The following is a 27004-nucleotide window of genomic DNA, read 5'->3' as shown; positions in this document are numbered from 1 at the left end:
GAATCGAGATGCCAGGCTGCAAGCATGTTTAACTTCACAAGAAAGGCTAAAAAACGTCCTGTTTAGTGCAAGAAAAGAGTCCTGTGATGGGGATGCAATACAAGGGCTTGTTTAAGACCCAAGAGATGGTGATTTCTAAACAGAAATGTAAAGAAATTAAATATCTACTCCTTGTATTCCATTCTTTTTCTTCTCCTCCTCCGATTGCCAGGGCACCGTCCCTTTTGCCCACATGCACCAACCGCCCCAGTGTATTCCTGTTCTTCAGCTGTTGGAGATGCACTCGCCTCAGTACACCTGCAGAAAATGTGACTGTTCGAGATGGAGATTTCCATCAAGTGAGTAGCAGACATTCAGGCTATGAGCAAGATGTTTTCGGCTAAAGCTACTGTTCAAGCTTTCATGCTTCTTAGACACCAAGGTCTGTTAACATTCAGCCACTGCTCAATGTCAAATATAATGCGATACAAAAGGGGATGATGGACGGAGCGGAGCGTTTGAGCAAATCAAACACTCACCCCCAGTCAACTGATCTGGGTTTAATCCATCACCATTCTTTAGCTCACTCAGCCACCCCAGTTCAGACATGGCCATATGCAAATCAGTCTGACCCTGTGCCTCATGGGAACAGTCCAGCCCGAACTGCCAAGCCATGTCTTCCCTGGACCGGAAACAAGCATCCTGGGACCTGTTTCGGATTCATAATCCTCATCAGCCAGGCTATCTTGAATCCAGTGAGCAAGGGACTCGCGTCTGAGCATACCCTGCCAACTTAGGCCCTTGAATGCATCGTGTACCCACATTGAAGAACTAACAGTGACAGTTGGGTTTCACTAAAATGTGAACAGGACTTAGCTGTGTAGTTGTGACCTAGAGCAGCAGGGGTTCTGAGGCTAGTCCTTGTGGTAAGGAAACCCTTGTGGCTGGTTAGATTAGTTGTTTGACTGGATTAAGAGGTTGAGAGATGAAGTACTGATTGTTCTATCTATAGATTTCAATCTACACTTATCAGTAATTTGGAATATTATAATAAAACTGTAAAAAATTAGAATGAGTCCTGTACTGAGGAACATTACACAAGTTCCTATCTGCTTTAAGTACCATATGTGGCTCGTGACTGTCTCAAATCAGTTATTGACAAAATATTCTTTTGTTTGAATTTGAGTGGTTTTTGTTGCACAGTTTCCACAGTTCACCAGTTTTCCCCGTAGATTATTTTCCATTGCTTCTCAGGCCTGTAGTGCACAAAGGAGACTTATAAGTTTCCCACCTGTGCAGCAACTTTCCGGGACTGCCAAACTTTAAGAGAAACGCCAAATGGAAGATGCTTCTTCCATGGATTAATTATTGCAAGTAGTGAGCCATAGTGGATGCAGTATTGAAACCTGTATTGAGAATATAGCCTCTACAAGGGATTAGTCTTTTGAGAATTATTTAAAATCTTGTGAAAATCTATTTTACCCCCTGAAGATGTAGAGTCACAGTAAACCTAAATGTAGGCATAAGCTAGGACTAACTAATCTTGCTAATTTGTGATTCCACTTGGAATCTGCTTATGTATTAGGCCGCAGGGTTTACTATTTTCTCTTCAGTACATGTTGAAAACTAGCCTGTGGACTTGCATTTGGTGTTTTCCTTAGTAGCTTGAGCACAAGTGGTAGAATCCCACAAGCAACAGAACTGCATACACTGGCGGCAGAAAGAGTAATGTGGCTTTAACCACTCAACACTAAACCAGAGCTAGCTTTTCCTTTTCTGTCAGTGACAGAAAAGGAATGGTCCAGAAAAGAAATGTGCTGGATGTTTTAAGTAGCTGGAAGTTTTAAGTACTGGACTGGTGTCCTCATGCAAAGCGTTGTTCAATTTTGCCTCAACCTAATTTGCCATTAAGCATTGATGACCGGTTACAGTAAAACTTAATACTGTAAAGAATGCTAATAGCAGGACAATGGTAATCCTTGTTACTTAACTAATTTCATTGTAGTCTTGCTTATAAAGATTTAACTAACCTGCTTTTAAGATGTTTATGGTAGTGTTGTTGCAAATAAATGGTTTTCTGTTTGCTTTGACAGATGGATGGTGTTTCTGGGAGTGACAGTGAGACAAATATGAGCACGGAGGAGATGAAAACGAATGGGCTAACAGCTCGATCGGGCAAAAATGCAGGAAAACCGAAAAGAAGACGGATAGCCCATCTGTCAGACAGCGATGAAGGCTCTGATGACGAGTTCAAGCCGACTGCCAAGGATAATGTCAGCAGTGATGAAGTCAGCAGCGAAGCAGACGAGAGTTCAGATTCTGCATCTGAACCCGAATCTGACCTGAATGAAGAAAGCCCAATCAAAGTCCCACTGAAACGGAAAAGAGGAACATCTAACACTAGTGTCCCAAAAAGGAATCTGAAGAGTGACTCGCCTGAAACACCAAAGCGAACAACCAATGTTTCCATAGAAACGAAATCTAAATTGTCATCTTTCTCTGCCCCAGAAACCTTTGAAGCCCAGTCAAATCTGGGCAGCGTCGGAGGGAGTGGCTCAACGTTATGGGACCATGAAAGAATTGTGTGGCTTCAAGATGGCAATAGAAAAGATGCAAAAAGACGACGACAGGATGATCCTGAATATGATCCATGCACTCTTCATGTGCCTGAAGACTTTCTTAATAAGTGCACGCCGGGCATGCGGAAATGGTGGCAGTTGAAATCGCAAAACTTTGATTGTGTTCTCTTCTACAAAGTTGGGAAATTCTATGAACTATATCACATGGATGCTGTAATTGCAGTAAATGAGTTGGGACTGACCTTCATGAAAGGAACTTGGGCTCATTCCGGTTTTCCAGAAATTGCTTTTGGGCGATTTTCGGATGTTCTTGTACAGAAAGGGTATAAAGCTGCAAGGATTGAGCAGACTGAGACACCAGAAATGATGGAAACTCGATGCAAATCTATGTCACAAGTCAGCAAGTTTGACAAGGTTGTGCGCAGAGAATTGTGCAGAATTATAACAAAAGGAACCCAAACCTACAGCGTGTTGGATGGTGACCCATCAGAAAGTCACAGCAAGTACCTTTTATGCGTCAAGGAAAAGGCTGATGAGTCTTCGGGACAGTTTCGTGTGTATGGAGTTGCTTTTGTTGACACCTCGGTGGGAAAGTTTCATATCGGTCAATTTGAGGATGATCGCCATTGCTCAAGGTTCCGCACCCTGGTAGCACATTATGCTCCAATACAGATCTTGTTTGAAAAAGGAAACCTCTCTGTAGACACTAGGAAAGTACTTAAAGGCTCCCTTTCTTCCTCCCTTCAAGAAGCCCTTGCCCCTAGCTCCCAGTTTTGGGATGCATCTAAAACATTAAAGGTCCTCATTGAAGAGGGATACTTTGAAAGTTGCAAAAATGGAGACGCCCGTAGTGCGCTTCCATCTGCTCTTAAGAGCATGACTTCTGAAAATGACTCCCTTGGCCTTACTCCTCGTGAAAACCGGGAACTGGCCCTCTCAGCCCTTGGTGCTTGCATCTTCTATCTCCAAAAATGCCTCATAGACCAGGAGCTTATCTCTATGGCAAACTTTGAAAAATACACTCCTGTTGATGTTAATATAACAAATGGCAAAGAGATGGACAATTATTTTGCCAGATCTAATCGGCGAATGGTTTTGGATGGTGTAACCCTGACAAACTTGGAAATTCTGCAGAATGGAACGAACGGGTCTACAGAAGGGACTTTACTAGAAACCCTTGACACATGCTGCACTCCATTTGGGAAACGTCTACTGAAACAGTGGCTCTGCTCGCCTCTTTGTAACCCCTCCTCTATCAATGATCGCTTGAATGCGATTGAGGATCTCTTGGCAGTACCTGACAAAGTGTCTGAAATTGGCGAACTCTTGAAAAAACTTCCAGATCTTGAAAGGCTTCTCAGCAAAATCCATGGTATTGGCTCCCCACTCAAGAGTCAGAACCACCCAGACAGCAGGGCAGTCTTATACGAAGAGATCACTTACAGCAAAAAGAAAATTGCAGATTTTTTGTCTGCACTGGAAGGATTCAAAATTATGCACAAAGTCATTGAAATTATGGAGGATCGGGTTGATGACCTTACATCCAAAATTCTTAAGCAAGTTCTTACTATGAAAACTGAAAACTCTGACGGTATCTTTCCTGATTTGTCCTCAGAACTGAAAAGGTGGGACACCTCTTTTGATCATGAGAAAGCTCGTAAGACTGGCGTCATCACCCCAAAAGCTGGCTTTGACCCAGATTTTGACCAAGCTCTGCAAGACATTAAAGGCACTGAGCAACGTCTGCAGGAGTATTTGGATAAGCAGCGCACAAGACTAGGGTGCAAGTCAGTTGTGTACTGGGGTACAGCGAAAAATCGCTATCAGTTAGAAGTCCCCGAGAGTGTTACTGAACGCAATTTGCCAGAAGAGTATGAGTTGAAGTCGACCAAAAAGGGCTTTAAGCGCTACTGGACTAAAGCAATTGAGAAACTGTTTGCAACTCTGGCGAGTGCTGAAGAGCGTAGAGATGCAGCATTAAAGGATTGTATGAGGAGACTTTTCCATAACTTTGATAAAAATTACAGAGACTGGCAAACTGCAGTGGATTGCTTTGCGGTGCTTGGTAAGTCATTTCATAACTTTGAGGGACTGGCATCACATGCTCTATAGGAAGCCATTCTACACTAATATTCAGTCAAAGTCACAAAAGCAAGTGCATTGTTAAATATAAGACTTCTATATGTTCTTAAGTCCGGGGGGGGGTATAGGGGGACAGATCCATCCTCCATGTCTTATTAGGCATCATTGATCTGGATCTCTAGTATTAGCTGGGGTGTGTCCCCAAGCTGGTCTGAAAAAGAAAACATGGTTCATTATTGTTTGAAAACGAATTTTCTGGAACTGTTAGATTTGCATTACTTGTATTTGGAATCACATTTTACCTTCATCAGAACAAGTTATTGTTTCAGCCAATTGTAATCCTCAAAATGTAGATCACTGAAAAGTAAATCATTTATGGATACTGTGTTATGCTTTTAGAATGTGATAATCTGTAGATGGGGTGCAGTGTTGTAAAGCAGGCACCTATCGGTGAAATTTAGAATTTCTTCCATAAATATCTCTATGATCGGACCCTTGGGACTCTGCACACTTGATCATTGCTAAATTGGTGCTAAAGTGTTTGCGTTCCCTCCTTAAAACATGGTAACATTGGCTTATACCCTAGTGTAATTTTTAATTTATTTGTAATCCTAGTAAAGTAACTGTGCCCAGGGTCTGTTAATTAAATGCTATTTGTGGGCCTGTTGTACTGATTGTGCCACCCACTTGAGTAGTACTTTAAACATGTCTCAGGCCTGTCTGTAGTTCCAGTATTAAACTGCCATTTCGATCTGGCAAAGTAAACCTTTTGCCATGCCCAAACCTTCGTTTTTCAAAGTTATTGTTAATTTTTTCAAATAGAATAGATCACATAACATCATACAAAGGGTCGACATGACTCATCAACTCAGTGGCATTGCTATTTCCAGTAGTACAGTGAGCACCAATAGAGAGGTAGACATAGAGTTTAAACCATAATCCCAAATTGTCCCCCCCCCCCCCCCCCCAACCCCCAACAAGGCGTGCTCTGCCTCCCATCCCCATTCCCTACCAATCTCCCAACAAAATAACAAAAGGAGTAGTACATGAGCGTATAGGTTGTATAATGAGACAAAGCTGTGGTAGTACGAGATTACCATGAGCTGCTCAGTTTCCCTGGACAAGTGTTTTTTTCAATTGGAATGAGTGCAGAGCCCTCGTTCTGACAGGACAAGCACATGGTCAGACCCTTTGAAAGATAAGATACCAGGGGGCCCCATATGTACTCAAACATTTTATAGGAGCCTGTCAGGACATCCGCTAACCATTCCATAGTTATTGCTTTCCACAGCCTAGCGTGCCATTGAGTCAGGGATGGAGCCTCCATTTTTTCCCACGCTGCTGCCACTGCCATTTTGGCTGCCAGTAGGAACAGCCACATAATTATCCTTTATACATTACCTCAAAAAACAAACCCCTAACAAAATCTAAACAATGAATTGTCCCCCTCTTGAACAGTTGCAACATAAGTACAGTAACTTCCCAAAGGCGTTCTGGTCCTCACCCGCTAGGGCATTCCCCATAAGAAGCACTAGGGCTGGAAGGAAAAGAAAGGAAAGAGGAGAGGGAGAGCACCATAGGCGGAAGGCCCAGGAGGACATAGACCGGCTGAACCCAACACTTCAACCTGCGCCCTCAGAATGTATTGAAGGTCCAAACTGTGCACATTGTCCATTCCCATGACTCACCGACCTCCCCAACCATCGAGGCCCTTGGTACATCTGCGGTCCAGCTAGGTGAACTGTCTTCAGCAGGTTTTGGGAATTTTCTGACGGCGTGGCGTCTTCCATTGTCTAACCTCTGGTAGGCTCAAGAGGTTCACATACAATCCTGATCTCACGTGGTCCGCCCGCACTTTCCCCAAACACCATGTATTTTGTTTTAGTAGTGTTGCGTCCACACTCCTGTCCCTGCAAAAATCAAAAACTGTATCCAATAAGATTTGCAGACCTATGGATGTTGTGGATATTAGTAAAGACTCATCGGCAAAGAGTAGGTTTGGGTCTTTTGCACCATTCAGGGAGGGGGAATCGTTCCTGCAGTCCATCAATCTGCTAGTCACATCAATGAACAGAGAGAATAATCTGGGGGCAAGGACACACACCTGGCGCACCCCTCGCTGTATCGGTATCTTCTCAGTTAATTCCCCATTTTTCCCCCACCTGACATGGGCATAGTTGTCCTTTTGTAGTTTGGCTAGCAATGTCACTAGATCTACTGGAGCACCTAAATCAAGCATTGTTTTCCATAGCAAATCACGCTGTACTAAATAAAAAGCTGCTCTCCCCAAGCTGCTCTACATAAAGTTTCTGTTTTCTTGATAGCACATATTTTCATATTAGTAAAGTAAATCTGAAAGCCTGGTCGCATATGCTTATTTTTGGACTAAAACCTGCCTGACAAGAGGACAATATCGCATTATCATCCATCCAGTCTTGGAGTTTGTCTACAACTTGTCTAGCAATAACCTTTTGCAGATTGTCTATCAAACTGATGGGTCTGTAATTGGAGGGGATAGCAGCATCACCCTTTTTATAGATAGTGAATATGTCCGCTCCCCTCAAAGTTGCTGGAATTTCCCCACTAACCGCTATACAATTGAACAAAAGATTGATCTACGGGGCTCATATTGTCGGTTCTGATTTATGCAGATCATCCGGTATCAGATCAGCACTTTACCTGCCTTTAATATGTTAATTGCTGATTGGATGCCCTATCTCCCCTCTCTTTGCTGCCTCTTTAGCTTTTCAGACCCCTGAGCACATTTGCCGGCACACTCTGCTCTCTGTGTGAAGCGCCCCTCAGGCTCGCATCACCTCTCTGTGCGCAGCCGGCCCTCCGGATTGCACATCGCTTGCTCCACAGGCCCTCCTATCAGGTCTTCCAGATCGGGTGCTGGTCAGTGGGGTTCCTCCCGCGCTCCTCTCCCGCTCAACACCGGAAGGGAGTATTCATCCCTCCGTCCCGGCTCTGGTACCCCCTCAGGCAGTGAGCTTTCAGCTAGTATTAAGGGAAATGCCGCAGAGCCCTTGTGGATCACGTCCACACAGCCATCTTAGTTGACCACGCCCCCCAATCCATCAATTTGCAATGCATTTAAAGCACCACTAAGGTAGGTGCAGAGGGCAAGCTGCAATGTATTTAAAAAGCAGGACGTAATTTTGAGTTTTACAAGTCCTGGTAGTGAAAAACTCTTAAATTAGTTTTTCACTAGTGCAAGGTCTAGCTCTTACATAGCATAATGTTGGAGTTACCTTATCACATTGTAGAAGTGTAATTTCCAAATGGGAAAAGGTGACCAGTTTGTTTAGTGTCTCTGGAATTATAATGAAAAATCCTAACTTATGGTTGAAGTTTGATTTTAAATCACAATTTTGAAAATGTCACTTTAAGTTAGCATGTTTCTCTTAGCTATTTGGTGCCTGCGCCCTGTCTCTGGGTCACATGACTGGGCGTTGTTGACGATTGGGCTTTGTGTATTCCTCCTAGACAGCCACACATTATGAGGAGCTGTATGGGCCATTCCTGGCAGGATGGGAGTGAGGAGCTGGACCCAGCCCCACTTACAGTTGAATAAGCTGTGTGTTGTCTCCACACAAAGGGCTGTATACCACCTGTTTAGTCAGGAGCCAGGGCCAGGAAGGCAGGGTACCTGTGCACTTCAAAGTCATGCCTCTAGAAGCTTCTCCCCTCTTCAGGGGCACAACTGGGTATAAATACTGGACATCTGACACCACACCAACTCTTCAGTTTACTTGCAGACCTGTGGATACTCTGTCAGGAAGCACTGCTGTGCTGCTGAAAGGACTGCCACTCTGCTGCACTACTGCTCTGAAGGACTGCTGACCTGCTGCCCTTTTGCCTTGGTGAGAAGGACTTCACCAGTATTTCTTCAACGCAGAACCCAGAGTGACTCAAAGGACTAGTTCTCTGACTTCTTGATCTGAAGCCTCAGGGACACAACAGGCATCCAGCAATTTTGCCCCTGTACTCCACCATCTAGGAGTCTACCCTGCCAAGTAGTGCCCCTCGCCCCCAGTCCTGAACTCTTGCATGTGGGCCTAAGCTGCTGTGCTAGCAACTATAAATCCAGAGAAAGCGATGAATCTCCTTTGCTGTGCTGCACAACCATGAGCAGAACAGACACATTGCTTCTGCGTGTATTTGACCCATTGCAGAGGCCTGCACCCCCTCAGTCTCATTGGAAACTCAGCTGCTCACCTCGTACAGTAGCACAGGCCCTCTCATCCCTCGTTGACAGCAGCCTCGATGTTGCAGTACTCTGCATCGCCCCCTCACAGCTCCTCTGAACGGAGGCATCACCCAGCCTGTGTGCCTGACTTCGTATCACAAGCTTTGTAGATAGGGTCCTTGACAATGACACAGGACCTCGCATCGCAGCTGTGCCTCATCTCTGAACAGACGCATTGCTTTGGCTGCGCAACACATCTTTGTAGATCCTTGCAAAGCTCCGCAAATCAGGATTTAAGGTACTCTGTAAAGCGGGCCTAACTGGGTCCCTATATCCAGCCTGCGCTCCATCGCGATTGGCCTCCACTTGTGACTTTGTTCCGGTCTGGCGCAGCCAGATATCCAGTTGGCTCTATTTTCACAAAAAATATGAAAAATTGCATACCTCCAGTTCTTCTGATTAGATTTTTGTTGTTTGTCTTTTTGTTAATGCAATATAAAAGGTCTATTTTTCTAACTTCGTTTAGGATCATTTTTGTGTGAGATTTGAAGCATTGCACAAATAACTTACACAGTGCCTCTAAGTTAAGCATGAATTCTCTTTGCCACGCTAAGGTTGAGTGCTGGTTAACTTAGGGTTGGCTTGTGCCTTACCCTGATAAGGTTTCCACACACCAGTCAACCAATCCTCCCACCCCCCCCCAGTTTCATGCATTAGCTAATAATAGTTTTCGTGCTGCGATTATTGTACATCGTGGTTTACTACTTACATTAATGGATGTTGGTTGGGTGAAGGGGCTACTGCACTGTTTACCTCCTTCATAAAGCTGCTGACATGGTAGGGCTGCTGTTGCTGGGAAGGTCATTCCAACATGCTGCCAAGCATGCTTTGTGTGAGAGCTTGGTAATGTGCATGTCCAATGAAAATATTGGAATCTCTGTTCTCTGGCACAGCACCATCCCCAAGACCTCTGTCTCCTTGGCCCTGGACGTAATGCAGCCTTCAAGGGTCACAACTTATTCACAGGCTCTGGAACAAGCACTGCAACCCATAGCATTTGATGTATCATGAATATTGTTTTAAATGAGAGAGGTTACTTTACGCATATGTGATCTAACTTAAGTTTGTATAAAGGTTTGATGGTAACTATTTTGACCAGAACTGAAGTATTTTCGATGGAGCAATATGGTATTTTTTTTTTGTAAACCAGAACATAAGCTGATAAAAGCTGAACATGCCCAAAATGTAATGTCTTCTGGTAAACTAACTGCCACTCACCATCCTCCTACAAACGTACTCCGAGAGCTGCTAAGCTGCCTCTGACTCCTGCTCAACAATTTGAGTTATTTTGTAACTGTAACACTTAGAGAAACACGGTGTAGGTGTTAAAATGTATATTGTGTGTGTGTTTTATATAGCCGATAGGTTCTGTATAACCTCGGCGAAACGCGTTGGCATGGGATTGGAAAAATAAAAGAAGAAATTTTGAAGAGCCTTGGGACTACTTTGATATTATTGGATCACTGATTCTTTAATTAAGAGACTTATTGTGATAAGTGTAGTGCTGCAGTGTTGCCTCTTTACATCAGAAGCACCCTCTACTGAGAAACGGCCACACTCATCCTCTTTGACCTCTCTGCAGCTTTCGATACGGTATCCCACAAATCATTCTTTAGAAAGCTTCAGCACTTTATCTGTGGACTGGCCCTAAAGTGGATATCTTCTTCCTCTTGGACAGAACTCAGTTAGACTTCCCTCTTACTCCACAGAACCCGAGAAACTCCTCTGCAGAGTCCCTCAAGGATCCTCAATTAGGCCAACACTCTTCAATGTCTACATGACTCCCTTCGTAGACATTGTCTGAGTCCAAAGCATCAACCAAGTATTCTACGCTGATGAGGCAGAACTCATCCTCTCCTCTCCTTTACAGTTGCAGCCAGCACTTCCAAAGCAAACTTTACAACTGCATGAGCAATGTCGTTGTTTGGATAAAAAACAACTGCCTTCACCTAAGTCACTGAAATCCTAATCTTTGGCAATACCTACTTCCCCTTGGACGCCTCTTTGTGGCCTCCAAACTTGTACCCCACACCCACCCCGGCCTCCACTCTCCGCTGCGGACTATGCCAAGAACTTCAGGATCATCGTGGACACTAACCTCTCCATAAGCAGGCAGATCAACGCTGTCTCCTCATCATGCTTTCACAGCCGCGAATGCTATGTAAGGTTTTCAGTTGAATCCCACTGAAAAAAAGACTATCACCCAGGGCTGCTACCTGCTTTTTTGCCCCAAGTCTTCTCCAAGGGCTTGTTGGCTTGCCTCCCTGTTCTTTCAGAGTTTCAGGGCCACCATAGACTGCATTATTGCCGTGGGACTGTGTCCAGAAACTCCCAGCTTTCAAGCAACCCAGATTTTATTCTGCTACGAGCACATCTCCCTGCACTGCTTGGCTGAAACACCAGAGTTGTGACTTGGAACTTGTGCCTGGGAGTGGTGCCTCAGGCTGGGGGTGAGTGCATCACCGACCTGCAAGACTCGTGGCTTCGTTGCCTGGGCAAGGCTAAGGAGTCCTGCAATGACAGCCCACCCTTTTGTTACTGAGGTGCTGTTAGGGAGCCATTGCACTGTCCCCACTCTGACCATGGACGCTGAACACCAACATGGTACGGTACATGTGGAGAAGTGTGGCTCACTGGTTAGAGGAGGCAGACCTGGAAGCAGAGGTCAGCCTGGGACCAGGGTTCAATTCCCGGCTCGGCGGGGTCTTGAGTCCTAAAATGTCCATGGGCTCGACAATTCTCGCTCCGGTGCCTACTCGATTCACAGGTTCACACTCTGCGACTCTGGGCAATAGCTTGCTTAATCACCACAACGGCCCCTCGCGGCGGGATGCCTGGCTTTCACCTTGCGGATACCCTGCTGGGGTTATCTCACAGGGGAATACCAGGGCGGGTTCCCTAAGCAAGCGATTAGAAACCGCTTGGTGATTTGCGCTATATAAATTCCTGTACATTTACATTTACATTTACGGCCGCATCAGTTGCTCGCCGCTGCAGTTGGGCCCTACCCTGCATCGGATCACTGGCCTAAAGTTTAGGGGCTGACGAGATAGGCCTCCGGGCCGGCGTGCCAAAGCCCAAATCCATACGGAGATGACCCGCAACTGTTTCACCCAGAGTGTGGTCCTCCTTTTTCTTGTGTAATTAAAAAATGTACCCTCAGGACTTGTGGATCCCTACACTCCCAATTGGATCGTTGTCAGTCCACTTGTCCAGTCCCAGTGGGGATTGTTATCCATGTAAAAATTTTACTGTAAAGCCCCAAATAGTCATGCATGTATTTCTTGTCTGCATTTACAGAAGGGCTGCTAATGCAAGTGCATACATGCAATTTCGATCATGCTGACCTGCATTTCCACAGGACAACGAGTAATATCCTTCAGTGTTCATAACTTGAGAAGTACGTAGAGATTGAAGTGGTTTTGATCTTGCTTTCTTCACAAGTAGTACTGTTTTTAAATGTGCATATTTTGACAAACATACCTTGTATTTTTATTTTTTTGGTCCTAATGTGTTTATAATATAAAGCCTTTTTTAGGTCTCGTAGCATTACAGCGCGTAAGCGCTGTCTCGCCGAGATCTATTGTCACTGGGTGTGCTTCCCAGGAGACAGCACCTGGCCGCGCGCATTGCCTCTTCAAGGAGGCGATTCGAGCGGGCCACGCGCTCGCGAACGCGCTCACCTGCTGTCTCCTGGGAAGCACCAACACCACACACGCATGCGCATAAACAGAGACCCACACACACACGAGCGCCCATGCACGCACCCACACATACAGAGAACCCACACCCGCCGTCGCATACACACGCGCTAACACACACACAAGTGCACCGAGCGCCCGCCCACTTACCGCCACTCCGGACTTCAGCCGCCACCGCGGGGCTCTCTCTAGGGCATGGGAGCCCCGCGTCACCAGCACTGCTTCTCTCCGTGGGCACAGCTTCTCTACGTGGGCGCGTGCGCGGGCTTTCGAAGCCGGAAGTCCCGCCCCACGGAAAGTTTCGATTTGTTTTTAGCTGAAGTTAGACACACTGCACCGAACTGCAAGGAGAAAAGTATTTAAGGGAAATAAGTAACTGGGGTCCCGAAGATAAAGTAGTTAAGTGGGCGAAGCATAGCCATGAGATGAAGCCAAGAAACTTGGCTTATGCAGTTTTCCAGATCTCTTTAAGCTTGACGCATAATTTTATCGTCATTATTTTTGGATGACCGTAAACAAGATGATTTGTTTGCATTCTTTGGCACCTTTTATTTTGACTTTGATGGAGCATGGGAGCCGTTCAATTTGAACTATTTCGTCCTCTAATTCCAGGCACATTGCACCTTTTTACATCGTACGCTGAAAGATTGGCCTCACTGAATCGTACTCTCACTGAATCGTACTCTCACTGAATCGTACTCTCACTGAATCGTACTCTCACTGAATCGTACTCTCACTGAATCGTACTCTCACCGAATCGTACTCTCACCATTGTTCCTGCACTATAATCTTCACTGCTTAAATACTTTTCTATTAGACAGTGGGGCTACGTAACCGTTTCTACCAATTCAACTGTTCATTTGACAGGAGACCGACAACAAACAATAAGTGTGTAAATCACAGTAAATAATTTTGAAAACATTAAGATCCGTCTTTTATATTAGTGTTTGTTTTCTGACTCTAGAGCAAGCTGTGATGGCGGACCCATTACCGTGCGCTGTCACTGTGCCCCTGTTCCATCCTCCCTGTACGTATATCAGGGTGTCTTTGCGTCTGCCAGAGCATGTCGGTATATCAACACGAGTGTCCGTTAGCGTCTCCTGTGTCGCTATCTACGGTCTCTGAATGAGCCTATCTCTTCCTGCCCCAGTATAATTTCAGTGCTGCCTGTTAATACTTTGTCACACTGTTCTGTGCTTGTGCCTGTTAAATGCCCTGTGACAGTGTCTCCTTCAGACAGTGCTGTCCTTGGTACCCGTCATTGCACTATCAGTGTCTCATTGCCCAGTTTCAGCTCGTTAGGACAAAAAGCATGCACAGCAGGGTCTCCCTATAGTGTGCTGTCTCCCGACTCCCTATAGTGTGCTGTCTCCCGACTCCCTGTAGTGTGCTGTCTCCCTGTAGTGTGCTGTCTCCCTGTAGTGTGCTGTCTCCCTGTAGTGTGCTGTCTCCCTGTAGTGTGCTGTCTCCCTGTAGTGTGCTGTCTCCTCTCCTAGAATGTAGTTAGTCTTCCGTGCCCAAGTGTAAGTGAATGTCAGCCACTTGACTCAATGCCTTGCCATCCTAATGCACATAAGTGTCTCCCTAATTGAACATGTCAGTGTCTCATCTCCATTCTGTCCGTTTCCAATGTCCCAGTGTACTGCATGCGACTCCTGTCCTAGCGGTCACCGTCTCTTGTTCCAGTGTACAATGGTGTCTTATTCTCCAATGCTCGCATAAGCAACAGCTAACCATTCACAAACAATGTTTATATACCAATTGCAAATTAAAGAAAAAAAATTATGCAAAGCATTGTCATTTACAATGCCAGTAACTCAAACTTTATTGCTGCGAGACCTATTGCATTGCAAATGCTTGTTATAAACCTTTGTGGTCATTTGTGGTATATTAATTGTATTGGTGTATGTGTTGCACAAATGCTTTACACATTGCCTCTGTAGATAAGCCTGCCTGCTCTGCGCCAAGCTATCAGAGGGTGAACACAGTTTCTTTGCTGTGTAACTGACTTACCCTGACTAGAGTGGTGGGTTCTGCCTGACTTTGCATGCATCAAAAAGGTTCCTACAGAAAGGAAGAGGAGGACTAGGAGCTAGATGAGGTCCAGGGCCCATGCTCCTAGGGTTGTGGCGCAAACAAAAAAATATTTTAAAGGGAGTTCCATCAGCGAGAAAACGTTAAAACAAATGTTCCAAAATGAACTGAAAAAAGTAATTGGAAGCATGCAATTCACTAAACATCTACATTGTTAATCAGTGCAAAAAAGGATGTGTTGAAAAGGTTGATCAATTTGATCCACCAGTTATTACTCCGAGCCACATTCCAGTTAAAACATTCCCACATTCCCCCTAACTCCCAATAGTACAGGAAAAACAGAAAAAGTGGCAAAGCTTTCTTGCGCACAGAATACAATTGGTACTCCCCAAATCAGCGTCAATTAACAATCAGTGTGCTTCCAAGGACAGGGACAGCCACTTGTATCCCCAGATAAGAACCCGTAAACCAATCCAACCTCAATGTTAGAACAAAAATGTCCTGAGCACAACTTCACTACGAGTATAAAGAAGTCCAGTCAATCTTCTCTTATGATGATTTTATACTTCAAATCAGATAAAATCTTCTTGTCAGTCACATATGGAGATCTTCAAATCATCCAAAGCCAAATCATCCAAAGCAAACACGTGTTTCGTCAGTAACGATGCCTCTGCATCTCTGACTTCTTCAGGGCTACAATTAACTTATTTAAAAAATCATGCTATATCAAACATGTATATGTATCAGAAAACCACCACCACATCACCCATGTTAAAAACAGATAATCCCACAGTGACTCATGGATAAGGTAATCATGTCTAATAAGAGATCACATTACATTCAGCTACTGGAGTTAAATTATGTAGTGAAGGGTCTAGATTGCTTAAGCTAAATTCAACTAGAATTTACAAGTACACAGTGCAACACCTTTTATTTAAGAGATGCAAGAAAGTCCAGATCAAAATTCCTCCAGTGAAAGACCCCATGCCGATGTTCCAAAGTACCTCCCAATAGGAAGTCCTCTGTTACCGCAGGACAAGAAGAAAAAAATGCAGGCAAGTAAATCTCTGGTTACTGAGAGCAAACTGAAAGTAGTCGGTGATTGGGTGCGAAGGAATATTACATCGCCATTGCATTAATGACTTTGCAGGTAACAAAATTTCATAGTTGCTCATGAGTCATGTGGATGTATTTCATTGGGCACTAAGCACAGATGAAAATATGCTGAATAAAGTCTGCTCCTTTCTCTTGAAGTGCCTAACCCTAAGTCTTTTGCTCAGATGTGCTGCTGTGCCTGGCTCGCTACAGCCGAGGAGGTGAGGGGCCAGTTTGCCGGCCTAAGATTCAGCTGCCTGGTGATACCACACCCTTCCTGGAGCTGAGAGGATCACGCCATCCATGTGTCACAACAACCTTCTTTGGGGATGATTTTATTCCAAATGATATTGTGATTGGATGTAAGGAAGACGATGACGACAGCAGTGATGCTCGCTGCGTGTTAGTAACTGGCCCAAATATGGGTGGCAAATCAACACTCATGAGACAGGTAATCAGAAGTAGAGTAATTGAAGGACGTGGTATGCAAGCTGCTTTTATGTTTTCACTTCACTTTCATGATGACTGGCCTATTGAAGCAAAACCTTGAACCCTGAGGTTTTTAGAGCTTTAGTATTGCTGCTTAGTGTTAAGTTGATAAAGTTTAATGAGATAATATATCATTATTTTGCTACTTTGCTCTATTCAGTGGTACTTTTCTGAAGGAAGTCAGAAAACCTTCCATACCCACTTTGCCAGTGCTTTTCATAGACACCTGCTATTGTCATTGCTGGAGTGGCCTAATACCATGACTGTCTTGTTGTAAATCTGTATGAATTTGCATTTCCCCCCTTTGGTGGAGATGTGCAGCCTTAGTAACTGCTCCCACCTTCTCTGCGTGGCCCAAGTTTACCCTATGTGGTGCACCTAAAGTAAAACACGTGTATCATGTGAAATAAGTATAAAGTGCATTTCACTCCTACTGTTCATTCAGTGTAATACCAGGGTTGCTCTTTGAACGTCATTGAAAAATGCAATCAAATGGCATGGGAAAGGAGTGGGTGGAGTAGAACTCAACTCTGAAAAGACCACAGGCCCAGGCATTGATGTCTTTCGGTATAACTATCGCCTCTCATCACTTTATTTCTTACCTGCCCCCCTTGTTTATAAAACTGTTTCAAGTGATGCCAGAGTAGAACAGTTTAATTCAAAGCATCCTAATGAAAACCACTAAATTAAGTAATGTTTTATGGCCTGGAACTGGTGGGCTAATTAACTTTTGATCTGATTACTTTTATGTCACTATTTTCTTTTCCACTGTCCTTCATTTCATTATGGCTATGTGGTCACATTCGTCGCTCATTGTGTTCTAATTTTTGGTTAATGTTTTGTAAAACAAAAAAAAACAGTTCTTCGTCCTAATGTGATTAGAGTCATTATAGGTAATATAGCTAAGGGCTGATGACTGGAACTAAATGCCTACATACTGATAAAAGCAAAGGAAGAAACCAGCTCTTCTTTTGGTGAATGTGAAATAACTGATTCTTAGAATGCTCTTCCTAAATATGACTGGTCAATGCTGTAACTAGAATATTATGTAGAAAAAATGAGGTCCCTCATACGAAGGGAACAGGGCCCTACAAAGCAGTAGAATAAGACTCCCTTTGGGATCAAGATGGCACACAGAGAATGCAGTCACTCGCGACATACAACCACTCAATTGACTCTCCACACCGCCCACCCACCCCTCATTCCCCCCCCCCTCCTCATGTAGTTGGGGGTCCTATAATTATATGCACATACCACCGGATAGAAAATTTATATAAAGCTTTGATGATAGCGACCACATTTATATACTCAACATATTTATCGTAATCTCATAATACATCTTATGAGTTAAAAACAGTCCCTTTCCAAGCCCCCAACAGTATTACCGCAACAGGATACAATCAAACAAAAATATATGGTATAAAACAATCCAATGGGAGACCCCTTAAAAACAGCGCTTCTACATCTGTTAGAGGTACTGATCCGTAATTTCTTAATCAACAAGTGTCTTGATGGAATTAACTTTTATCTAGAATCCCTCGTTGCAGTCAGATTCAGCACATTAATACGTAGATCCGTTTCAGTGGAGTAAACCAAATCTCGGCCACCTTCAGGACAATTATTTGGGTCTAGACCTTCCTCGGATTAAAAATAACAGTTCATTTAATATCAAAAAGGATTAGAACCAATTGGGGGTATTATCATCATCACAAGCTCTATGTCAGATCTCAACCAGGTGGCATTTAAAAATCAATAAATTGCCCATAATTGGTGACCTCAGCTAGGCTCCCACAACTAGAATATTTGTGCTTGAAGTCCGCCACATTATGCGTTCAAACTCAGGACAGGTCCTCCCTCCCAGTGCAGGGACCCAAACAGGTGGACTCAATCCCCTTAGCTTTCACACTTACAATCTTTCTCTTATTTCAGCCATTCAGTCTAAAGCAGGCCATCATTCCCTCCTTCACTCCCCATATAAATGCAGGACACTCTTGTTGCAATATGTTATGGTCGGCTTCTATTTTCTATGTTCCTAGGCCTTTTCATGGCCTCTATATACGGGGGTATCACACTCTGTGGTCTCCAGGTATTGCCCCTGTAGGGGGAACATGGTATTTTTTTGTTGTTCACAACTATCATCCTCACACCTAAGTGACACATTATTATTATGGGCATGTTCTCTTCACCTTCGATGGACCCAGAACTGCGCTCAGATACGTATAAATGTCATCGCTCCCCAGGTCCTCACTTGGGATAGGGATGAAGTCTCCTACTCCTTGGGTCTCCCTCCATCCTGATACATAGGTGCACTACTTGTGGATAAGATTCATGCCATGATTTCCCAAAGCATGCAGTAAATCTGTGGGGGCGGCGGTTCCCATCCCTAACTAATCCCTCATTGGAAGGCTTACCTCCTGCTGCAGGTTTTCTAGAAAGGGGCATAGTTACCCCAATTTGTTAAAGATTTTTGGAGGCACCCAAATGTATTCATTTGGGTTGTGTGCTCTTTCGTCTGAAAAGCAAAGAAAACCTCTATTAGAGCCCTCTCCTGTTTCAATACTGTCATACCTCTTGCCTTAAGCCCCCCTTTATCTCTTTAGCCTAAAATGCCAAAATTGTTAGGAGCCTAGGCTCTCACTCTTTTCTTCACTACAGGTATATGGACCACATTTTGGACTACAAGAGAGCTCGCACCTTTCACCTGTAACACTGGGCGGTTTCCCATTAGAACTACTATGAGGATCGGAAAGACCCCTGTTGTTGGAGACTGACCACCACCTGATAAATCCTCTATCTATGGCCTCACTCCTCCAGAAATGCTCTTGGCTTTCTTCGCCTAACTCTCTGGACTTCCACCCCCCCCCCCCCCCCCCCCCCATTCTCTTGATAAATATTAGGGCTAAAGACACCTGGCAATTCTCACCTTATACCCTGCTCGGGGTTGCAGAGCTTTCCTCCAATGTCCAAAAGGACCGTGGATCACGTCTCGTGGTTTGAAATGACTCCACCGCCTCTGCTCACTTTAGGCTCACATGTACATCAGAACCAATTGGACGGGCATGGGGAACGAAAGCCACGCTAACTTGGCGTGGCAATCAAAAAACCCCCTCAAATAAATGCTCCTACCACCTGAAATCTGACTTTTCGTTTTAAATGAGGGTTATATTATGAAAATGTTAAATACCACTAGGATAGTCCACTGAAACATGTGAACGTATTTGTGTTGAATCTGATTACAATGGATTCTAGATGAGAAACATACATCCGATCAGGACTCTTGTTGGTTACTAAATTACAGATCAACACCACTAACAGATGTAGCAACACTGTTTTTTAAGAAGTCTTCGATTTGTTATGGTTTTATACCATATATTTTTTGTTTGGTAGTATCCTGTTGCGCTGATACTGTTGGTGGCTTGGAAAAGGAATGTTTTCAACTCATGAGATTATTTTTAATTGATATCGTTTTAATGTATTAGGAGATTATGATAAATAGGTTGGGTATCTGTATGTGGTCTCTGGGATATTAGAGCTTTATATCAATTTCCTCTCTGGTGGTATGCGTTTAAAATTATAGGACCCCCAACTGCATGCGGGAGGCAGTGAATTGTGCTGTTGTATGTCGTGAGTCATTGATTGTATCCACTGTGTGGCATCTTGATCCCAAGGGGAGTCGTTTATTCTACTGCTAGGATTTCATGTACAGTTTAAGAGCAAGCCAATTCCCCCAAATTGTTTTTAATGATTCCAGGCACTGCTTTTTTGGACTAGGAATCCAGCCAGATCCTGTTAAGATTTTGTATAGATAAAATTAAGAATTGAATATTTGTAGTAAAATGTAAGAGTGGAATTGGATAGCTGAATGAAGAGTGATCTAGAAATTGATTCACTTCTATGACTTTAATTTCTGTACAGGCTGGTCTTGTCGTCATCATGGCTCAATTGGGATGTTATGTACCTGCTGAAGCTTGCAGACTTACTCCTGTTGATAGGGTATTTACGAGACTTGGAGCCTCAGACAGAATCATGTCTGGTGAGTTTATTGCATTTTTGTTTCTAAAATGGGTGTGCATAAGTAAAATTGTAGACTGCATTCTCTACAGGCTGCTTAACCATTATGCAAATGGAGATTCCCTGAACTCTTTTTGGGTCTTCCATGAGTACTCTCTGTATGAATGTGCATGCTTGTATTCTCAGTCCCACTACCTATTGGATGTGTATGGTCGGGATGAAGCCCGGAAAATCGGTTTGACTATGCTTATGTCATAGTGAGGAAGCAGTGAAAGACAGAACTTTGGCACAGTTGTACCTCTCAAACATCAGTCTATTCTGCCTTCTAAAACCTAAACATTCAAAGGTTGCTTGGCCAATTCGGACAGTAGTAGTGTTCCCCATATGCATTCGCTAAATATGAACTTTGACTTGCCACTTCAAATGAATGAATACAGATTATGCTTTGAATGAAGCTCATAATTCAATTCACTATGATCATAGTTGCTGCTCTGGTAAATCTGTGGCCGCTCTTGTTTTCTCCTCCACCTGTATATCATACCACTGCCAAGTTCTCTCACACATATGATGTGTACATATGGTGTACAATTGCAATGGTAAAGATATAAATACTTCCTACACCCTTCAGTTGCAGATTGGAGTTTTTAGAGGCTTGTTAGGATGTGTGTGCTCATCATGTCTAGGTAAATCTTCTTGTGTCCAAACGCCACCTTTGAGTTAGACACTGCTTTGTGCGCATTTGCTGTTGTGCTCAGGCGCAGCAACCATTGGCAGGATGAGTTGTAGGAAGTAAATATTTTATACCTTTTAATTTGCGAATTGTATAAGGATTTGGATTTCTTTTCTTGATCTTAGTGTTAAAAATATTTTTCTGTGAATCAAAAAGTGGTATTCAGTTCCTAAAGGGGATAGGGGGGAAGAAAAAGGGAGTGGAGTGGAGTGGAGTGGAGTGGAGTGGAGTGGAGTGGAGTGGAGTGGAGTGGAGTGGAGTGGAGTGGAGTGGAGTGGAGTGGAGTGGAGTGGAGGGAACCCAGGTGGGGGAAGGATCAGAGGGAGGAGAGCTCCAATAAGGAACAAGGGCCCTCGCACACCGAGAGAGGTCATGCTTCATCTTAGGGAAGCTCTTTGTTGGGCCGGCACTCAACTGGCCCCTCAAGGGGGCTCTTTGAAGGTGGTCTTTAGATAGCACTCCAGGAGGCCCTATGTGTGGGGGTGGATGGGCATAGAGTAGTGAGTAGAGTGGGTGTAGTATGTGTAGTAAAAATAGCTATCAGTTCTCCAAGGAACCTTTATTAAGGACACTATGCTATGGTTAAAAAAGACTACTGGAGTCTAGGCTGGCAGGGGCAACTCCCTCGCCTCCTACTTCCACAACAAGATCGCGGACATACACAACAGCTTCAGTACTCAACCGACGCACGCCACGACCGAACCACCGCCCCCCACCACCACCCTCCGCGCCTGGACCCCGATCAGCACCGAAGACACCGTCCGCACGATGAACTCCATCCACTCCGGATCTCCGACCGACCCCTGTCCTCACCACGTCTTCAACAAGGCCGACGCTGTCATCGCACCCCACGACATCAACACCTCCTTCGACACCGCTACCTTCCCGGAGAGCTGGAAGCACGCCGAACTCAGCGCTCTACTAAAGAAGCCATCAGCCGACCCCACCGACCTCAAGAACTACCGCCCCATCTCGCTGCTCCCGTTCCCTGCAAAAGTCATCGAGAAGATCGTCAACAAGCAGCTGGCCGCCTTCCTCGAGACTAACGGATCCCTCGACCCCTCGCAGTCCGGTTTCAGAGCCAACCACAGCACCGAGACCGCCCTGATTGCAGCCACCGATGACATCCGAGCCCTGCTCGACAACGGAGAAACAGCAGCCCTCATCCTCCTAGACCTCTCCGCGGCCTTCGACACTGTCTGCCACCGTACACTAGTGCAGCGACTCAGCAACGTCGGAATCCAGGAGAAGGCACTGGAGTGGATCAACTCCTTCCTCGCCGGAAGGACACAGTCCGCCTCCCCCCGTTCAGATCTGAAGCCACCGAAGTCATCTGCGGCGTTCCTCAAGGCTCCTCGCTCAGTCCAACCCTCTTCAGCGTCTACATGAGCCCCCTTGCGGCCATCGCACGCCAACACAACCTCAACATCATCTCCTACGCCGACGACACCCAGCTGATCCTCTCCCTCACCAACGACCCCGCCACCGCCAGAGCCAACCTTCACGAAGGGATGAAAGAGGTAGCCAAATGGATGAAGAACAGCCGCCTGAAACTGAACTCGGACAAGACGGAAGTCCTCATCCTGGGATCCTCACCCTCCGCCTGGGACGACTCCTGGTGGCCCCCCGCCCTAAGCAGCGCACCCAAACCAATAGACCACGCACGCAACTTGGGCTTCATCCTGGACTCCTCCCTCTCCATGACCAGACAAGTCAACGCCGTCTCCTCGTCGTGCTTCAACATCCTGCGCATGCTACGTAAGATCTTCCGGTGGATCCCCACCCAGACCAGGAAGACGGTCACCCAGGCCCTCGTCACAAGCCGTCTGGACTACGGCGACTCCCTCTACGCCGGAACCACCGCCAAACTCCAGAAGAGACTCCAGCGGATCCAGAACGCCTCTGCACGACTCATCCTGGACATCCCCCGTCGCAGCCACATCTCCGGACACCTGAGAAACCTTCACTGGCTCCCGGTCAACAAGAGAATCACCTTCCGTCTCCTCACCCACGCACACAAAGCCCTACACAACCAAGGCCCAGGATACCTCGACAGCCGCCTCCACTACCACGCTCCCAAACGCCAGCTTCGATCGACCGGCCACGCCCTCGCCGCCGTCCCCCGCATCCGAAGAGCCACCACAGGGGTACAGTCCTTCTCCTACCTCGCCGCCAAGACATGGAACTCCCTCCCGACCCACCTCCTCCTGACCCAGGACCACCTCTCCTTCAGAAAGCAACTCAAGACCTGGCTGTTCGAGCAGTAGCGCCCCCCCCCCCCCCCCACCCCTCTAGCGCCTTGAGACCCTCTGGGTGAGTAGTGCGCTATATAAATGCTTTGATTGATTGATTGAAATTCAACCAGTTACAGCTACATGTGTGTAATGACGAGTGAGAGTGGATTAAAAGGTCAACATGTTTCACGCCTAAAATACTCCAAGTGGATGTGTGGCGATTCTTCAGGACCGGGGGGGCCGGATCTACTCTGTTATGTAGGTGACGGTCATCGGTGTATCCTCAATTGTTCCGTCCCTATTAAATGAATTCAAGCCCATGCAGAAAAGGGGTAAGCATATAGTGCTACATAGTTCGTCCTTCTAGCGGACCTCAGGGAGAGTAGACTGAAACTTCAGCCAGGATGTCAACGGCCAGCCATAACACTTGTTATTGAGCAAATATGCTGGACCTTGCTCTTACAAAGCCCCTTTCCTCTATTTTGTTCAAAAATATTTTTCTATCATAATGATTTTCAAGGGCCTAATATTATATTGCACTTAAGTTACATGTATCACACATATTTTGCTACCATAACGATGTTTATCTGAACAAAATAACAAATTCATACATAAATAACCTATAGTTACATAGTTGGTGAAACAATAAATAGTTGGGTGAACAGTGTGTAGACCCAGGCCACATATTCTAATATTTTAAACGTGGTATTTCGAGGTATTTGCAACAGAGTAGCCAATATGGCATTAATATATGGGCATACAACTTCAATCCAGAGATGGCTTTCCCAAACCTTGCAGCTTTGAGCTTCAGCCTCGTCCGCTCTACCCCATCCCTCCTTTCAGATGGGGCTTGCTATGCTCTAGTAACACTCTCACAGACTCAAACCTCTGCTTTCCTATGTTTTTGGCTATTACCTGATAACCGTGTGCTTCTGCGGGGCTGTAAATTGCTAATATACATTCCTTCTTTGACGAGTTCACACTGGCTTAAAGCTTACCTGCATGCAAAAATGGGCCCAGAACCATTGACAAACGAGGGATGAGGCAACTGCCTGATAGGGAAAAGAGCTTACATTGACCTATGGTTGGATGAGGCTTTATACTCTGCCTCCCAACATTGAACAAATAATTCCCACTTGAGTCAGTAATTCATCCATCATCTGTAAATCGAAGAACGCATTAACATTGCAGGGCAGAACCTTTGTCTGGGACCAGTCCTGGATTCCATGCTCGCCTGTTGTAACCTACTGTAGAGGAGAAGATGGAATGCCGTGTAAAGAAAGAAGATCCTGAGTACTGTAAGTAGATCCAGTTGGCACAGCTTTCTGAATCTCTGCATGGTGAATTCTTTAAGAAAATGATCAGTAGCTCTGAGACCCTTGCTGGCTCCTTCCTAAAAGCCAGAAAAAGTCAAAAGGCTAGTATTGCCTGCAACGTTTTATGACCCATCTCTTTACTGGTCTGATGCTTGGCAAACAGTAGGAGTCCAAGTTCACCGAAATGCAGCTACATAAAATAGCATGGAGCCAGTATTTTTTTTTTTATGATTCTTTTTTATTGAACATAACATCGACTATTTCATGTACATTAGAGAGGAAGTAGATCAGTCTTACATCAATAATAACTGTTTCAGTAGTTGCAGAACAATGCTTGAGTGTACTAGCTTTATTGGGGAGGGAAGATCATCAAGCAACAGGGGCTACAGATATCTCCTCGAAAGGCACTCCAGATGGAGGCCCACTTTTTGGGGCATATCCGTGCCGCACACAGGGGCAGTATTGTGCCTACTGCATAAATGCTGCAGAATGTTTTGGGGTTGAATTGGTGTTGAACTACATAAATATGCGCGCACCTAAATTCAGTTATTCGGAAGACCATGGTACAATCTATGTGGTACTTGAAGGCATTAAATATTGAGTATTGAACGATTGTTCAGCTAAAGCTGCGAGTTAGGGTAGAAAGTCTCAAATGTCTCATTGATGGAGATGTAGATCTACCCAAAAATTGGACCAAGGTATCAAATCTGAAAGAGACACGTTAGTGATAGATTCCTTACCTTAGAATATCCCCAGGCGTCAGACTGGATCCGGAAAGTTTTGCGTAGCAGTACCCTTGCGCGTCGGTAGGCGGCGTCTGCGGCTCCACGTCCGTCGTCGGCGTCGTGGGCGCCGTAATGACGTCGTCGGAGTACTTAGACGCCGCCTCCGCGTGCTGACGTCAGTTCTTCTTTTTTCCGCGCCAGCCAGCGCAGATCTGGAAAGAGCAGTTCCCTAGTCACTTTTTGACTAAACTTTTTGTGATCTTTTGATCCATTTCGAAGTCTGTACGACTCAGACGGTGCTTTTAGGGATGCCCGGATTCAAGCATTGCGACGAGTGCGATCGTACCATGTCGGTCACGGATCTCCACCGCCTGTGCCTGATGTGTTTGGGCGTCGACCATGACGACGAGGCCTGCTCCGACTGTCGGGCCCTTTCGAGGAAGGCCAGGCGGGAGCGGTCCCGCAGGCGACTCGAAATCCGCCAGTCGGCCCTGCGCCGTGTGAGGTCCCGGTCCCAAGGGAGGTCGAGGGACAGGTCGCGGGGACGGAGCCGTCACAGCTCCCGGAGTCGGCGCCACTCCGGGTCCAAGTCGTCGGGTAAGAAGCATAAGAAGTCGAAGAGACATCATCTATCTTCTGACTCCCCCCGACGCTCGCACGATGCGGCCGGGGTTTCGGGTGACACTGCTCACGCGGCTCCTCGGGAGTCGCGGGCGCCGCGTTCGGCCCCATACCCCCCGGTCCCCTGGGCTGAACGCGACGCCGGAGTAGATCAAGCGTTTCCTCATGGCCATGAGGTCCCTTTCTCCTCCGACGGGTTCTGCGGCGCCTTCGGGCCCAGCGAACCCGTCTGGGGGCCCTAGCGGGTCAGGGGCTACGACCCCGACGCCGTCGGGTGCTTCGGCCTCGAGGCCGCCGGCACCTTCGGGCCCAGCGCCGCAAGGCCCCACGATCCCAACACCGCCGGTGCCCTCGGGCCCGGCGCCGCAGGGTACAGCGGCCCAGGCGTCGTCGGCGCCTTCGGGCCCGGCGCCGCAGGGCGCCGCTGGACCCTCCTCGGGCGATGGATCGTCACCGGTGGACCTTACGACCCCCAGGGCGTCGGTCCGTGTGGTGTCCCCTCAGGTGTCGTCCTCGGGCGGCGCCGTCCCCGATGCCTCCTTTCAATCGGTTCCGACGCCGATCTCTACGCCGTTTGGAGATTTTAGTTTCTATGAACCGACCTCATTCAATTACGACCCTGAATCTCAGGAGATGAGGGATGAGGAGGATTGGGAGGGGTCTGAGGACCCTCTGGCCAGAGAGTGCCAGTCTAACATGGACTGGACAGGAGACCTTGGGGAGGCCAGTGGCCTGGACACCTCTCCAGACACTGGATTTGTCTCTCCTCCTACCGTGGCTTTGGAGGAGGGTGCTACTTATGGTGTGGTGTTGATGAGGGCTGCCAAGGCCTTGGGCCTTGAGCTCCCCGTCGCAGCCGTGAGGACTAATCTCCTCACTGAGGTTCTTAAGCCGCAGTCATGCTCCATGGAGCCTCTGCTGCCGTTTCATGAGGCCTTGACGGACGTTCTTTTGGGCACTTGGTCCAGGCCCGCTACAGGTTCGCCTGTAGATAGGAACGTGGCCAGACGCCACCGCCCGGCCCCGGGCGACCCATGTTTCCTGTCCACCCACCCCACCCCCGAGAGTCTGGTTATCCAGGCCTCTAACTCCCAGACCGCCTTCCCGACGGCCCCGCCGGACAGGGAGTCCAAGAGGTACGAGAACTATGGTAAGA

The 27004-nt window shown here is 46.2% G+C and overlaps 1 protein-coding gene across 2 annotated transcripts in view; it reads left to right on the top strand.

Moving 5' to 3' along the window:
* The window catches only part of MSH6 (mutS homolog 6), a 100148-nt gene that overhangs the window by 35816 nt on the left and 37328 nt on the right, over positions 1-27004 (top strand). For both annotated transcript variants that reach the window (XM_086927766.1, XM_086927767.1), the window contains 3 exons: positions 2073-4623; positions 15908-16173; positions 20127-20244. In XM_086927766.1, coding sequence (XP_086783892.1) covers positions 2073-4623; positions 15908-16173; positions 20127-20244 — 2935 coding nt within the window. The remainder of the gene's footprint in view (positions 1-2072; positions 4624-15907; positions 16174-20126; positions 20245-27004) is intronic.

Source organism: Lissotriton vulgaris, chromosome 6 (genome assembly GCF_964263255.1).
Source record: "Lissotriton vulgaris chromosome 6, aLisVul1.2, whole genome shotgun sequence".
NCBI lineage: Eukaryota > Metazoa > Chordata > Amphibia > Caudata > Salamandridae > Lissotriton > Lissotriton vulgaris.
Note: the sequence above shows the minus strand (reverse complement) of the source record. Positions and strands in the feature narration are given on the sequence as shown.